Source organism: Gossypium hirsutum, chromosome A04 (assembly GCF_007990345.1).
Source record: "Gossypium hirsutum isolate 1008001.06 chromosome A04, Gossypium_hirsutum_v2.1, whole genome shotgun sequence".
Lineage (NCBI taxonomy): Eukaryota > Viridiplantae > Streptophyta > Magnoliopsida > Malvales > Malvaceae > Gossypium > Gossypium hirsutum.
The window spans coordinates 86358422-86375149 of record NC_053427.1 but is presented as its reverse complement, the minus strand read 5'-3'; the positions used below and the strand labels follow the sequence as shown (position 1 = coordinate 86375149).

At 30.9% G+C, this 16728-nt stretch overlaps 3 protein-coding genes across 9 annotated transcripts; 2 read left to right on the top strand and 1 right to left on the bottom strand.

The window, feature by feature from the left end:
- The first annotated feature begins 2147 nt into the window (after positions 1–2147).
- Positions 2148–6822, top strand: LOC107949098 (chaperone protein dnaJ 10). Of its 6 annotated transcripts, none has more exons than XM_016883813.2 (9): positions 2148–2248; positions 2556–2660; positions 2886–2945; positions 3620–3702; positions 4081–4379; positions 4517–4675; positions 5011–5183; positions 5423–5503; positions 5966–6332. In XM_016883813.2, the coding sequence occupies exons 2-9, from the start codon at positions 2574–2576 to the stop codon at positions 6038–6040; spliced, it is 1017 nt and encodes a 338-aa protein (XP_016739302.2). In that variant the 5' UTR covers positions 2148–2248; positions 2556–2573; the 3' UTR covers positions 6041–6332. The 6 variants fall into 6 exon arrangements, 5 of the variants coding, with proteins under 5 accessions (XP_016739302.2, XP_016739304.2, XP_040967590.1 ...); XM_016883815.2 differs by having other exon boundaries at positions 2234–2248; positions 2553–2660; XR_005925812.1 differs by lacking the exon at positions 2148–2248 and adding an exon at positions 6557–6822 and having other exon boundaries at positions 2278–2660; positions 5966–6237.
- A 561-nt stretch (positions 6823–7383) lies between these two features.
- On the top strand, positions 7384–8788 carry LOC107949097 (late embryogenesis abundant protein). Its single transcript, XM_016883811.2, has 2 exons — positions 7384–7751; positions 8372–8788. Exons 1-2 carry the CDS (start codon positions 7440–7442, stop codon positions 8600–8602), a joined length of 543 nt encoding a protein of 180 aa, XP_016739300.1. The 5' UTR covers positions 7384–7439; the 3' UTR covers positions 8603–8788.
- LOC107949394 (WD repeat-containing protein 13) lies at positions 8703–15043 on the bottom strand. 2 transcript variants are annotated; one of them, XM_041111654.1, is made up of 12 exons: positions 14578–15043; positions 14311–14420; positions 12389–12458; positions 12000–12138; positions 11746–11886; positions 10838–10977; positions 10706–10753; positions 10294–10404; positions 10020–10201; positions 9826–9947; positions 9661–9737; positions 8703–9583 (listed from the first exon to the last, which is right to left on the bottom strand). In XM_041111654.1, exons 1-12 carry the CDS (start codon positions 14812–14814, stop codon positions 9473–9475), a joined length of 1488 nt encoding a protein of 495 aa, XP_040967588.1. In that variant the 5' UTR covers positions 14815–15043; the 3' UTR covers positions 8703–9472. The 2 variants fall into 2 exon arrangements, with proteins under 2 accessions (XP_040967588.1, XP_040967589.1); XM_041111655.1 differs by having other exon boundaries at positions 11746–11877.
- Positions 15044–16728: the final 1685 nt, after the last annotated feature.

Genomic DNA, 16728 nt, shown 5'->3' with positions numbered 1-16728 from the left:
GATAACATAAAAGCATCGCCTTTTTTAGGTGCTACTAAATAACTAACTCGTTTTTAAAATTGTGTTTCCTAACTCGAATAGAGTTTTGCCACAATTGCTTATGAATAGTTTCTAAGAGCTCATGGGTTTGAACTTTATCCAAAGGGCAAAGCCAAAAATGTAAGTTCATAAAATTTGAAAGGATTATATAAATAAATTTTCATTTTCGGGAAGTCAATGCCGCTGCCAACCCCCTGTTTACTCTACAACGGCTTCAAAAAGCATCCTCGAGCTCTCTTCAAAGTAGTAGAAGGGCAAAACATTAAAAGTGTATCGACTCTTCAACACCACCTAAAGAAAGACAATATCTTCACGTAATCAGCGCGATATACTCTAATGATTTTTAATCTATAGTAGTTTCAATAAAATATGGTTTTGGAATTTCTATAATTAGCATTAGGGAATAAGAACATGTTAGTGGATTTAGTGGGAAATCGAATTTCAATCAAGCATAAATAAAGATAAGGAATTGCTTGACATGGATAATATTCTCTTCTCTTTCAAATAGTTAGGCCCCAATTTGATATATCAGCCCTACCAATTTTGAATTCTTTCATCTAACATGCATCCAATACAAATGTAAAGTCATAAATTTTGATGTAGACATAAAACTGAAAAAAGAATATGCTGATCATCATGCTCCACACTCAACTATTTTATTAATTTTAATTTTTTTAAATAAAAATTAGAGGAAATTATTAAAATATAATTAAAATACGTTACAGGTTTTTATACTCTTCGCAAATTTAGAATTTAATTTTTATATTTTTATTTTTAAAAATTTAGTCCTACTTTTTAGATTTGAAAATTCAGATCTAATTGTTAACAATGTTAAATCTGTTGATGTGACATTTTGAAATAATAATAAAAAAATCTAAATTTAACAAAATATTTTTAATAATATTAACAGTTAGACCTAAATTTTGGAATTTATCAAATTCACGAAAGGTAAAAAGAAATTTATGATATATTTTAACATTAAAATATTTACCAAAATGATATTTGAGGAAATTTGTGGATGGCCCAGTTTGTATAACAATGCTAAACCCACTTGCTTATAGTGGGCTTTTTAATGGGGATAGCTGTTTTTATTATATTTAAGCTTTTTTTTAAGTTAATTTATTTAAAATTATATTTTATACTTTTTATAATATAATAAATATAATAATGAAATTATTTTTATTTTTTAATAATTTAAATAAAAAATAAATTTAAAAAATAGTCGAACTCATTGGATTTAAAATTAAGACAATTTAATTTCTAACAATTTAAACTTATAAAAAAGGACAAATTCTATATAAAGTCTGTTTTTTTTGTATTTATTATATTATAATTAAATTAATTTTAGATATTATTTGATAAACTGTAAAATTAAGTACTCAAAAATTAAGTATTGAATATTATACTTAAAATTAAATATAGAATATAATATTAATTTTAAATTATGAAAATTTTATATTTTTATCATTTTAAAAATATTTCATAAAGTCAAATTTTAGATATAAATTTTTTAAAAAATAATATAATTTTTAAATAAATAAAATAAAAATAAAAATAATTAAAAATATTAAAGTGATAATTTATATTTTCCAAACCTATTTATATAAAAAAATTTCTATCATTTGATTTATATTTTATATTATAAAATATATTGAAAATTTTAAATCATAACAAATATAAACTTTAAATTGTTTTCATTTTTCAAAGAGTTATAAAAATGCTTTAATCCCTTATTATTATTATTATTATATCGGTAAATCAACATTTAGTTCTTTGACAATTTTTTTAAAAATTTTAACCTATATGATGATGCGATACTTTAATATTATATCTAATTATCATTTTAAAAATAAAATTTTTAAAAAAATATGATGATGTGGCACAATTTTAGATTGCTACATCATCACATGAATTGAAACTATGAAAAATTGTCAATTTCAATGATTAATGTGCAAAAATATTTAAGGATTAAATTGAATTTTTTTGTAAAATTAAGGGACTATATATTGCTTTATCCCATTTTTAAACTATGTTAGGACTACAAAGAAAATTAAAAATACCCATTTGTACACGTATTATGATCCCAGACCATTTCATGGCCACGTAATCATCTTGTCTATTTTTCATTTTAATACTAAAATCCTCAACACTGAAAAAAAAAAATCTTCAATCATTTTCTTAACCATTTAATCTCACATTTTCATAACATGTAAATTCACAAATTCTTGTTTTTGTTTTGTTTTATTTTCTCATTAATTTGAATATATAATGCCTTTTTTTCTCCATGGAATTTGCTTATTTACATTAAATTTGGAGATCTGATTTATTGATTCTTATACCATTGATTCTTATTTACATTAAATTTGAATCCAAAATGCAAAACAATGTTCTTATTTCTTCTTAATTCACATCGCTTGTAGATTCATGTACTATGAGCTTGTTCTGTTTATTGAGAAATTTTTTTCATTGATTTATCTTTTTCTTTTTTGTTGATTAATTTCTAATGTTAAAAGCAGTGTGGCAAGAGAAGATCAATGGAAAAAGACACTTCATATTATGATATATTGGGTGTCAGTGTTGATGCATCTATACCTGAAATCAAGAAGGCTTATTACCTCAACGTAAGCTTTTCTACATTTGTATGATTTTCATGATTTTGATTTATGAACATTTGAAAGCAATGCCTTGATGCATGATTGAACCATGTTTCTTCTTCTGGGATTTGTGAGAAAATTTGGATGAATTTTTTGTTTCCATGTTGAATTATGCAATAGGCATTAGAGATTTGGGTGATGAAATTTGTTCTGCATTATTAGTTTAGGTTTCTTCTGCATTGTATTTTTCAGGCAAGGCGAGTTCACCCCGATAAAAATCTAGATGATCCGAAAGCTGCTGACAAATTTCACGTAAGCTACCACCTTTTAACTATGCTTTTAGTTGATCAATTGTTTGAAAAATGTCCTAAAAGAAGACCCCTTTAGCTTTAGTACTGGTTTTTAACTACTTGTTGAAGGGAGGTTCGACCCTCAACGGAAAATATTATCCTCGTGTTGGTGTTTTGCCTCCCATACTTTGAGCAGAGACTAAAGGGCTTCACGGAGTTAAAGGAGAGCCTCGGTTGGCGGAGATACCACCTACTTGCAGGGAGGAGGTGTCGGTATTGTGTATAATATTAATTATGCATATTGCGCCTGGGGGTGTTCAAACTACCAAGGCATATAGGCCTTATCTTTGTAACAATGGTACTTCGAACCCACCGAGGTATAGGATGCATAATTAATCTTACGCACAATACTGATACCTCTCTTGTGAGTATGCAATTAGTATCTCTAACAACTCACGCATTCCCTAAAATTTGTAAACCACTTTGGACTTTCTCAAAGTACAGGAGACAAAACCCCAACACAAGGACAATACCTTCCACTAAGGGTCCAAGACTAGCTTCCCCTCAAGACTACTTTAAATTGGTATTTGCATCGAGTTGATCCTTTCATTATAGTAATGAAAATTTGTTCCATCATCTGCATTTCTCAATTATGTATTTGGCTCTTATTTTCCTCGTTGTTTGATATACGTTAAGGACCTTGGTGAGGCTTATCAGGTTCTAACTGATCCCGAAAAGCGTGAAGCATATGACAAGAGAGGGAAGACTGGAGTGATACCGTAAGTTTATATGCTATAAGTGTGATGTTCATTATCTCGCATACTGTTTTGAAATGCATAAAATGACAAGTCATTTTTTGGTTATATGTTATAAGTGTGATATGCAGTATTGTTAATTTTACATGGTAGCATAAGTTGTGGAATGTGAAATGAAAAAAATGAATGGGAATAATTATTTGGTTCAAGCATATTATTCAACATAGCTTAAAATGGTCTGTAATGCAGCCAACATTAAGTCTGGTTAAGCTAAAACCTTGCACAACACCAAAAGCTTTATAGGGATAAAAATGGAAGACTGAAATATATTATTAGATGCTGAAGGCAATTCATCCATGAAACTAGCAATGGCTGCTTAGTGGTCAATTACTGTTTTCTTAGGGACACCATGTTGGATCCTACGGCTGTGTTTGGGATGCTTTTTGGAAGTGATTTCTTTGAAGATTATGTTGGCCAGCTAGCAATGGCTACTTTATCAGCCATTGAAGTTGAAAGTGATTCCTTATTAGATGAGGAAGCTCATAGGAAGAAACTCGAGGAAAATATGCAGGCATTTCAGAAACAAAGGGAAGACAAACTCATTGAAATACTGAAAAATCGCTTGCAGCCATTTGTTGAAGGTCAAACCAATGAATTCATTCAATGGGCGAATTCAGAAGCACGAGATCTTTCAAAAGCTGGTAAGCTTTCTATCTAAGCTAAATGTGAATGAAAGTGGTTTTATTGTTAAGTATCAGCAATTAAGGACTTTTAGACCTTGAGTAATATGTTAGATAGCTGCTACCTTCGGTTTGCTCTTAAATATAACTTTTGCCAGCTTTTGGTGAGGCTATGTTACATACCATTGGATACATTTACACGAGGAAAGCCGCCAGGGAACTTGGTAAAGACGGGTCTTGTATGCAAGTACCATTTTTAGCAGAATGGGTGCGAGATAAAGGACACCGTATAAAATCACAAGTAAAGGCTGCTAAAGGTACAATATTCTGCAGTTGAAGTTTAATAAGGCCTTTCTGTTTTGGTTGAACTTCGAAGTTAAAACGTAACCATGGACTTAATGAAAGGACTGGACAACAACTAAGCCAATTCTTCTGTAGCAAACTAGATCTTGCTGCATTATTGCATATTGCACCAAAACATTCAACCAACACATGATATTCATCAGTTATAAATGGAACTTACTTTCATGCAGTTTTCACCTCATCAATCACATTTCTTTATGTATAAGACAGCTAACAACTTTTATGGTAAAATTTTTTTCCAAGTTATTCGGTGGCAATCTTTGAGTAGAGTATACGCATCTTCTTGTAGGTGCTGTTAGTTTAATTCAAATACAAGACGAGCTGAGGAGACTGAACCAAGGAGCAGACAGAGAAGAGAACATACTGAAAGCCCTTGAAGAAAAGAAGGATGCCATGCTTCAATCCCTTTGGCAGATCAACGTGGTCGACATCGAGTCAACTTTATCTAATGTCTGTTTAGAAGTGAGTTTACACATTTCCTTAAATTTATCGATGCGGTTCATTTCAAGACCAGTGCCCTTGTGGCATGTGTGCACGTTGGTCTGTGTGGATTGTTAACCAAGTACCGATAGTTGTCACCAACCCGATCGCACTTTCATGGATTTCATAGCAGTTTCATGTTGGGGATCCTAAATGATATTAGATCAGTTAAACTAGGTTGTATTTTGACGCAAATAATTAAAACCTATTTTGTTATCCAGGTACTTAGAGACGCTAGTGTTTCGGAAGAAGTTCTAGTCTTGCGAGCGAAAGGAATGAAGAAACTCGGAGCCATTTTTCAAGTAAGTATCTATGTTGCTACGACTCTTCATTATTGTTGCACTACTACCTTCAAGGTTAAAACTTAGAAAATTAGACCGTACTTGAATCTAGTACTCACACCGAGGTCTAAGTAAACAATATCAGTAACAATGACTTTCCCTGTAATTCATGGTAAAATTGTCATGGAAATTCTTGTACTAAGAGCCAGACTGTATTTTGCTCCCTTTATGTTAGAATAAAGTATACAGCTACGCAAATGTCTGGATGATATTTAGCAAAAAGAATCAGGGGTAACTTGTTCATTTTTGGAGTAAAGGGTCAAAGGTAATCTAACTCCTAGTACATAGGATTCCATGGTATTTTTACCGTAATTCATCTTGCTTCAAGTTTTGTTTTGAATGACATATGTCAATGGATGCCATGAATATGTTACATGTAACTTTCATCTATTGTTGTTGATCTTTCCATTTCGGATTTCTCAGGGAGCAAAATCTGCTTATAGTAGAGAAAACAGTCTGCGCCGTGTAAATGTCGAAACGGAAACTGCCGGTTCTTAGCCATCTCAGTACTCTGATGGATGTTCACGTTGGGTTAGTCAATGTTTTCTTTTCTGTGTCGGACTTTTGAACATATGTTCATCACAAGTGGTCTCAGTTCCGTAGCATAATTGAAGGAAAGGGGATGAGCTTGAAGAATGTGAAAAAGGAATGGTGGTGGAGAAGCAATTTCGAAGATTCTATTGTTTAGTGTCAAAGTATATATAATTTTTTCATTTAATTATATTTATTTCACAATTTTTCACTGACAATTTTATTTAAATTTATTAATTTATCTAAAAATTCAAGTTTATTTATTATCTCAAATTATTCTGAGTATTATTATCTAAATTTGAATTAACTATTAGGGTAAACTATCCTTAAGGTCACTAAATTATTAAAAAGTATACATTTTGGTCACTCAACTGTAAAAGATTCAAAATGATTACTAAATTAATAGAAAGTTTCCATTTATGTCACTGAATTATTTGAAAGTTCTTATTTAAGTCACTCAAGTGTTATGTTTTTTCTTTTCAGTGTCTGATTAGTGAGTTCTAAGCGACGATTCTGCGATCAATGCGGTGGATCAAATCCATCAACAAGTAAAATAACATGCTTTAGATCTAAGTCGGGCTTGATGGTTGGTGTTGGATATCGGAGAAGAAAGGTTTTTGAATTTTGATTTGCAGATTCATGTCATTTAAAATTGTTCCATGATGTTTTAATTGGTGTAGGCAGTGCAAACAAAGAAAGCATACAACACCGATTTTATAAACCTAGTGACTTAAATGACCAATTTCAAACATTTCAATTATTTTAAGTTATCCAAATCTACAAAATTTAAATTTAAATCAACTAAAATTCCTTTTATTTATATATAAAATTAAAATCATAAAATGGATTCATATATTATTCAAATAAATATTTTAAATATTTATCTATATTCGCTCTAATTTCATAATAAATAATAATTTTAACATTTGTATATTTTTAATATTAATATAATACATAAAATTATTCAAATTCTACTTCAACCTTAAATAAAAAATTAATACATTTTAACACATTCAAATCCACAAATTTCTACGTTAATAACAATGTTAATATACATAAGATTCAATCCTCTTCAACATCTGTATCTTAATGTTATCTCAATCTGAAAACAAAGCAAATCAGATATGGTGGAATATTCGAATTTTCACCCCTACATTTATCACTTGCCTAGTTAAGCTACACGTGTCCTCCACCTTCTCTAACGTGGCAATATCCTGCATGACGTTTGCCACGTGTAAAAATATTAAACACCTAAGTTTGCATGCAAAAAAAAAAAACACCAGCCCGTTCCCTTTATATTAAACACCTCATGAATAATTGTTTGCTTTACTGTAAAACACATCTCCCCTTTTTACGTATACGAAAAATGGCTGATTTGAGAGACGAACACGGCAACCCTATTCAACTCACCGACGAACACGGCAACCCGGTTCAACTCACTGACGAACACGGTAACCCCATTTATGTCACCGGTATTGCCACCAAGCATCCCACGACGACAACGTCACTGTCGGGTTTAATGGGATATGGCACCGGTTCCGCCGTCGCCACTGATCAGTCACAACAGCAGCTGCAGCCACCGCCTCCGCAGCAAACACAGCCGCTGCATTACGAGGTTTCCGGCAAGGAAAAGATTCAACGCTCCAGCAGCTCCAGCTCCAGCTCCAGCTCTAGCTCGGTAATGAAAATTAAAAAAAAAAAAACCCCCGCCATGGGCATCTATGCAGTATTTGTTTTAGTATTGCTTTTTTGCTTCTCCAAAAATGTTTTGCAAATGGTGTTTTTAAAGTGCTTTTATGATGGAAGATTGTGTTTTTTTACTTAAAATGTGCATAAGTTTTTGTAATTTTCATTTGAAATTTAATTTTTATATTTTTATTTTTAGAAATTTAGTCTCTTTATTTTCTAGAGATTTTAATTTTTAAAATATTATTAAAATTATTTTGTCAAATTCAAGTTTATTAGCAAGTATTTTTCCTATTTTAAAAGTCAAATAAACAAAATTTTAAAAAATAAAATTTAACAGAAAGTGATGTAATTAAAATTTTAAAAATAATAGTATAGAAATTAAATATTAAATTTGTGAAGAACATATTTTAAATTTTTTTTTATTATCAAAATCAAAAGTTGGTTTGAAGTGTTTTTGCTATTAATAATTACATATTTATATGTTTAAAATTTTATGTTATATTTATAATTTTTAAAGTTACTTAAAGAAAATTTCTTTGTTAATGAAGTTTTAAAAAAAAATGTCTTGAATAAATTTTTAAAATTATTTATTTATGGATTTGGATTTAGTCGGAGGATGATGGGATGGGCGGTAGAAGGAAGAAAGGGCTGAAAGAGAAAGTAAAGGAGAAGCTAACAAGTGGAAAGAAGGAGGATCAATCTCAGACCAAAACTTCGGCTGTCAAAACCACCGCGTCAACCACAACCACCACGACTGATCCCCCGCCTGGCCAGCACCACGAGAAGAAGAGTGTGATAGAGAAGATAAAGGAAAAACTACCTGGTCATCATGCTCATTAACCACTGAAAGTTTGTAGTTGTGTGAATTATTTACTTTCTACCGTGATGTTGTATTTGTGAATTCTATGTCTTTTATTTTTGAACTTTGAAGTGTGCTACGTTTGTGAAATGTGTAATATTAGTATTTTGTTTTTTTTTTTTTTAGTTATTTGACCTTAAGTAAATGAATGTATAATGAATTGTCTAGATCTTTTTCCTTTTCTGCTTTTATATATCCATAAAAGGAAAAAAAAATTAACAATCACAATTTCTTTTTTCATAATTTATATGTTATAATTAATACAATAAATATTTTTTTGAGAATACAAAATAAATATTATTTGTTTATCAATAATTGAACTTCAATCTAACTTTCTAATTCTAAATTATAAAATTTAAATGTATAAACTATATATAAGAGAAAAATAAATGGATGTATAAATTGAGTAATGGCAAATTGCCAACATCAAAATCTACAGACAAATTACAGGGAAACAGTTCATAACAAAGTAATATTCTACAATTTTGGTGAATGTGTGAGTTCAACTCAAAGGGTGACTGAATCTTTAGACTGGTTTGTAACAGTCATAACATCTAGGCTTTTTTTTTTAAAATAAATAAATGAAATAAAGAAAATATTGTAATATAATTGACATTTTACGGTTTTTAATAAAAAATATTTTTAAAAAATTAAAATTGCATTGAAGTATTAATTCTATTTTAATTTTTTCTTGGTTTTTTTAACAATAATATTTATTCTATTTTAATTTATCTTTTTTATTTTTATTTTTTTAACAAGTGATTAATTTGATCGTCCCGTCTCTAAGCTGATTCATCGGTTTTGAAGTCATTTACCTTCTTATATCTCTGTATGATAGTGTTTGGCTCTCTCTATTTTGTTTTGGCTCTTTTCCATACTATAACAACGCCATAAAGGTCTGATGAAGCCAATAAGTTCTCCCCATGGTTCCATGCTACTCCTATAACTGGAAAACCATGACCCTGTGCATACAACAAATGATTTTAACCAGTTACATAGTTTGACTACTGGAGTAGTTCGGGAAGCGAGGGAGTCGAACCTGAAGCTTGTTTACACATGTATGCTTTGGCCGAGTTAAGTCGTAGAAGTTGACGTGTGTATCTTCGCTTCCAGCAACTTCACAGCGCAAAGAAACCACAATGTCAGCAAAGGCATATGAAAGTACACTAGTTCTGTTTGGTCGGTGTCGGGACGGAATACAAACCTATATATTCGCCCTTATCAAGGGAAAGCAGAGGGCAGAAGGAAGCTCGAATGGTGTGAATCCGTGAAGTTAACTTGAGCGAACAACGTAGGGTTAGATAACCTTGTGATTCCAAATTGATACTGAAATGCGAACCTACCACTAATCAGTTACTTGTAATAATGAAGGTAGAAGATACGATGTTGTGAACGAACCTAAAGAACGAAAGGCTTCCATCTTGAGTGCACGACAATAACACAGGACCCTTTGTCATCAAAGAGAAACTTCGGTACTGTACGGTCGCGACTGGACATTTCAGTTTGTTGCCACTTTTATATCGATGAGAACGGGATAATGCACCTGTGCGGGATTCCATACTTGCGGTGTATATGCATCCCTGCGAAATTATCGTCCCATAAGGAACATTCTAAAAGACCAAACAGATATCTTTGATTATGATGATTATGGCGAGGACGGTATAAGAGAGACCTGTGCATCTCCACAGAAAATTAGCTGACCGGTATGATCATGGTCCATTGAGGTAACCTCGCTGTCAAAGTTCGATTTGGTAATAATCCTGCCAGTGCTGAAATTGAATACCTGGTGCAGAGAAAAAAGTGAACAAAATCATACAAGCAAGTTTTGACGCAGAGATCGAGCAACACAGCTTTAGATTCCGAAAATTCAAACTCACAAATGCACGCCTATATAAAGAGTCGGTGAAGGATTAAACATATGGAACTAGCCAACCGGATATTTATACAGACAGAATTTTTTTTACGAGACAAAGAAAGCACGCATTTCGTTCGATTATCCAGAATCCGATTTAGCATATCACGTCAACTGAACTATGACCATTAAGATTGACCAGAGATGATTAAAGGCATGGAGGGGTGCTTACTGTGATCTCTTTATTTGCACTTCCAACTGAAAGAAAGTTGTTATTTACCTGCAGATAATAAACAAAAGAATAAATAATCTTAAAAAGATTGCCTGACTTGAAGGGTATGTATCATAAACACTGGTTACTTACAGGATGAAATCGAATACACAGTTGTGGAGAGACTCCATATATAATTCTAATGCAAAGGCCCTTTGATAGCTCCCATACTCGCACAGTTTTGTCCTTTGATGATGATGCAATATATTGATTGTTTGATGAGAAATCGAAATCTGATAATGCAGTGGCAAATCATAAACATGGTTAATAAACGGTTGATTCAATGAATCATAGTTATAAAAATAAAATTCAACCTTAATTACAGATACTAGAAATTTAATGAGACTATCAATATGTATAATAGGTAATTAGCATCCACTTTGTATCAGTGGACATGCATGCCTAAATCTAATTCAATAATGATTTGGTCAGGTGGATCATTCACATAAGCATTTTAGGTGCCATCTCGGGGTATCGGTTTATGGGTGATTCAAGGATACACCACTTAGACCATTTTTTTCTCCCATGTGAAAAATGGTTCCTAGCTAATACAAAATGACCTGCAGTTCTGAACCAACTTTGTCTCATTATTTTTCTGAAAAATAAGATCTAAAAGGGCTCCAACATGATGTATTTCTTAGTTCATATTCTTACCAAGAAATATTTTGCTCACTTTCACATCAATTTCACAATCTAGTTATTCTTCTGTGCTGACCTTCACAAACAGTGTCAAAGATACCACAAATCTCGGTATCTCACTGATTCAGGTTTTAACTGTGAAAGATCCTTTACAATATGAAGTAGAAGTAGGCACCTTCTCAATTTAGTCCAATTCCACTAAAATCCAAAAAGAAAAATAACGAAGCAGGAATGGAACAAACAATCATAAATGAACAAGGTCGTGGTCTCCGTAAATGAAAGTATATAGCAGATAGCATGGCTACAAGTACTTTAGTCTAAGATATAAGAAAGACAACTGAAACAATACCAGGTAATCCAACCTGTGACATCTTTTGAATGTCCATTTAATTGCTTGAGAACTGAAGGTGGGTCGGAGACAGAGCAAACTACCAATGTCCCATCCGATGCCCCATATGCGAGTAGATCAGAACTCATGTGCCCAAACTTCAAAACTGTAACCGCTTATAAAACCAATCATATTGCTTCGTTTCAGAAACGGTGAAATGAACTGCTTAAAATAGTATGACAAAGATGAAAGAAATCAAGATTGCATTCAAAAACCATAAAAAGTTACCAGCTGCTTTGCACTGATCAAATATGCAGTGCATTCCTACAAAAGAATATGCAGGTTCAACTCCTCGTTGACGTGGGCGATCACTGTCACTAAGGCTAGAGCTTCTATTAGTAGAAGCAACAGAGCCACTTCGTTGATCCTGCAAGCATGGAGAAGCATGCAACTCTTCTCAATTCTTTTAAAGGCCTACTTAAAAAATGGTTTTCAAGATCTTGACATGCAATAAGTTCCTTTTGAATGGACAAGGAAATAAGATCCTCTGTTCTTTCATTTTCATCATCAAGAACATGATGATTTAAGGCACTTGATGCAAATGAACAATATAACCACAAGTCAATAACTGACGGAGAACAAAAATTACATAATAAAAGTTTGTAGCTAATACGTACTTTGCTAGAGTTCCAGCTTTCCGCGTCAAACAAATGTGAGAATGAACCTGACCTTGAATTCCAAGGCCCACTGCATCAACCAGTAAATTACCTTGATGTCAGATTTTTTAAACAATACCACAAAAATTAGCAGATCATTGTTCATAAAACATTGGTAAACGGACTTGTGCAGTCTCTCTCAATTTTGAAATTGAACAAATTGATCCCTCTAAAAAAATCAAAACAATTTAATCCCAATCAATTTTAAAATTGAGCAATTAAAGACGATTTATCACGAAGTTAATATTTTGGGTAATCTATAAAAATAGTCACTTTTGTTTGTCTCAGGTTACATTTTTGTCACTTATGTTTGAAATGTTACGTTTTAGTCACTTATGTTACTATTTTGTTACGAAGTGATCACTCTACCGTTAAGTTCCGTTATCTCTGTAACGGTAATCCTACGTAGTAGTCCAACTAGATTTTAGATGTCAACTTGAATTTTTAATCGTGATGAAAATAGATTTTTAATTAAAAAATTTAATTAATTAAAAATTTTAAACCTAAATCTTAACTAAAAAAACTGTTCATCTCCTCTTTTTAATTTTTCTTCAGTCTCTTCTTTTTTTCAATGATTTTTTTATTTGACTGGAAAAATTATTATTAAGATCAAAATAGTTGAAATCAAATTGACTGCTTCATAAAGATGGAGGTATGTTTCTTTGCATTCCTCTATCTCTTTTATTCAATACTGAAAAATAAAAGATTAGATTTTTTATTATTTAATGAAAACCCTAAATTAAAATTCTTGATATGAATATTAACAACTAAAAGAATTTCAGATAAAAAAAAAGGAATACCCACAAAGGGATGTGAACAAACAAAGCGATTCAAATCAGAAAAAATCTGATTGAGAAACTAATTATTCAAAAACGTGAAGAATTGAAAAATACAATGATTTGGAACAAAAACGATTACCATCTTCTTATTTGTCAACAGCACTTCATTTTAAGTTTTAGAACATAAATTTGTCGGTGAAGAAGACATACCTGGACTCTCCATTGAATCCTCTTTTGTTTTTGTACATACAAAATTTTGATGATAATAACTTTTTTAGTCAATTGAAAAAGAAAAATAAAAAAAGGGGGAGATGGGTTTTTTAACTAAGATTTAGGGTTTAAAATTTTTAATTAATTAAATTTATTTAATAAAAAAATCTATTCTCATCCCATTAGGAAATCCAAGTTGGCACTTAAAATCTAGTGAGACTGCCACGTAGGATTACCGTTAATGAGATAACAGAACTTAACGGAAGAGTGATCACTTCATAAAAAATAATAACATAAGTGACTAAAACGTAACATTTCAAACATAAGTGACTAAAATGTAACCTGAAACAAATAAAAGTGACTATTTTTATAGTTTACCCTAATATTTTCCATCAATTGACATGAATTTGATTGATATAATAATAAATTTAGCTTTCAAAGTTTACAATTTAATCTTAATTTAATAAATTTATTAGGCAATATTTGTTTAAATACGTAAATGTTGTGATTGAATGTGTTGAACTTATTAAAATTAAGGTCGAAGTGACAAAATATATAAAGTTGTAAACATCAAAAGTTAAATCTGTCACTATATCAACAAAAATTATTTACAATTAATGAAACACATTAATCTTATGCTTAATTGTCCTTGTTCACTTTCGAAATTGCTAGAATTAAATTGTTTCAATTTTTTTCAAAGCTATTAATTTACTCAATTTTAAAATTAATTGTTTTTACATAAATAATCCTTTAACCCCTTAGCGACTACAAAATTCATCCGCTACCGTGCATTCAATCAAACTAATGAGGCTGCAATCGATAGCTTCAATTTGTAAAGCAAATAAATAAATGAAAATTAAGAAAGGGGAAAATTGTTTGGATAAATTCCAGTACCTGTTTCCAGGAGTGCTAGGACGGCTTGGTGTTTGTAATTTTTCCCATTTTCTTGGCCTCCTCATGTAATTCCGGTACGCCACATAACCTTTTCCATTACATCTCCAATCCTTCAAAACAATGAATGATGCTAAAAGGTTTCATTTCAACACATAACTCGTTCCATAACTAGCTCAAAATCAAGCTCTCAAACAACTAGAACACAGATCCATAACTAAAACGTGCACATAAACAAAAAAACAAAATAAAAATAAAAATAGAGCTTACAAGTCGGCGATAAGAACTGGACTCCGCTTTACGAGCGAGAAGAAATCGACGAATGCCGATATAATCGGGACTGGAATCGGCATTCCCTGGTTGAAGCAAGCAACAAAAAGTTTCCGGATCCTTCATACTTGCTTTCTTTTCACTGGTTTTATCGGTGCCATTGATACAACTCTTGTTGTTTTTGTTTTCGTTGACTCCTTCCTTCGAGCTGTTATTAGTGATTTCACCTTCCGCCATTGTATTAAACTTGCTGTGGCTGCTTCATCAGAGACCGTTCACCGGAAAATCAACGGCGTCACGTCGATCGTAGAAAACAACCGGTAGATGTGAATTTAGAAAGTAGAATCCAATAACAAAGACGTTGAAAAACTACGTTTTCGAATTTGGAATTGGATCTCAATTCTCGAATCAAAATGAAATGGAGAACAAAGAATTATTTTTATTTTTTTAATTTTAATTTTTTACTTGTTCGGCTTTTATAGACCCGCCAAAAATGGATCCCTTCTCTGGTCTTTTTTAAGGACAGGCCTCAAATGGCTGACTACCGGTCATGATTTTATACGAAATTAGATTTTGGAGGTTCTTATACTGCCTAAATTACTTCAAAACGTAAAGACAACGTATAAAATAAAATCCTAAAATTCTGCTATTAGTCCCTATACTTTTGTGAAAGTTGTGTATTTAGTCCCTTAATTTGATTAATTTTAGTCCTTTTACTTTTTTTAAGTTGTAGATTTAGTCCCTGTACTTTTTTAATTGGTAAATTTTAATCCTGACTTAAAAGAGTAATAGCTAAATTCAATTACTAGTCCTGTTTTATGTGTACATTTGTAGATTTGGTTTATATTCTCTAATAGGATCATTCTAGGTCCTTATATTTTCTGAATTTTGAAATTTCAATCTGTATGCAAATCATTAATTGGATTTTTTTTAGTGAGTAATTTGTGAAAATAACAAGCTGACATAACATTACACATATGATAATATGTTTGACACTTCAGATTTTAAAAATAGCATAACTTAATGAATTTATCAATTATCATTTGGTGAGAACTGAAATTTTAAAATTTGAAAAGTATATAATATAAAAATGATCAAATTAAAATGCATGAATTAAATCTACAACTTTCATAAAGTAAAGTGACTAATAACAAAATTTAACCAAAAATTATATTATATTTGTACCAATAAACATTTAAAAAGAATTATGGTATATGTACCAAAAAGTTATAATATTCATTTATTTGTGTTAGAATGAAACCTTTTAACATCATTCATTGTTTTTGAAGGATCGGAGATGTAACGGAAACATCAAAAAGTTTAATATAACAATTTTTGTATTTTTTTATTCTTTTAAAATTATCTTTTAATGTTTAAAAAAATTATAAAAAAGACCAAATTATATCAATGTGTAAATGTTAAGAATTTTTTTTAAATCAAGACTAAATTGAAACATTATATAAATATTGAGGATTAAAATTATTATTATGCCAATTTTAAAAACTGTCAAATTATCTTCCCATTGGTAATTTAACTGGAGGTGACAAAAAAAAAGTCAATAGTTCAGAGCAAGGGCGAAACTAGAGGGTTGACAAGGCCCCCGGCCCCCCTAAAATGAAGTTTTATTCATTTATACCCTTTAAAAATTTAAATTAGTAAAAATAAAATTACACTTTAGCCTCTTTAAAAATATAAAAATTTGATTTAATCCTTTAAAAATACAATTTAATTTTGACTTTCATTAAAAAAAATTTTTGGTTTCACCCCTGATTCAGAAACCATTTTGTAATTTTTCATAATTAAGATATCGACCATCAATAACAATGATTAATTTTCTCTTAAAATAGATATCTCAATCTTTAGATTTCCGAAGAAAACAGATTGTGAAATTTTTGGGAATTCGTTGCGTCATTTGTTATGTTAAAACCTTATAATTGTATTAATAGTCTAAGATGTGAAGTTTATTATTATTTTTAGTTCGCACAAATTCGATTGTACATAAAGTCTTTTATGAACAAGAATTGGAAAATTCTTACTCTTAAACAAGAAATCGAGCAACATCATTATAGAAATATTAAAGGCAGAGCAACAAGTGATTGAATGTGATGGTAAGATAAATTACACACCAAAAAAAAATGTTGAAGATTGAGT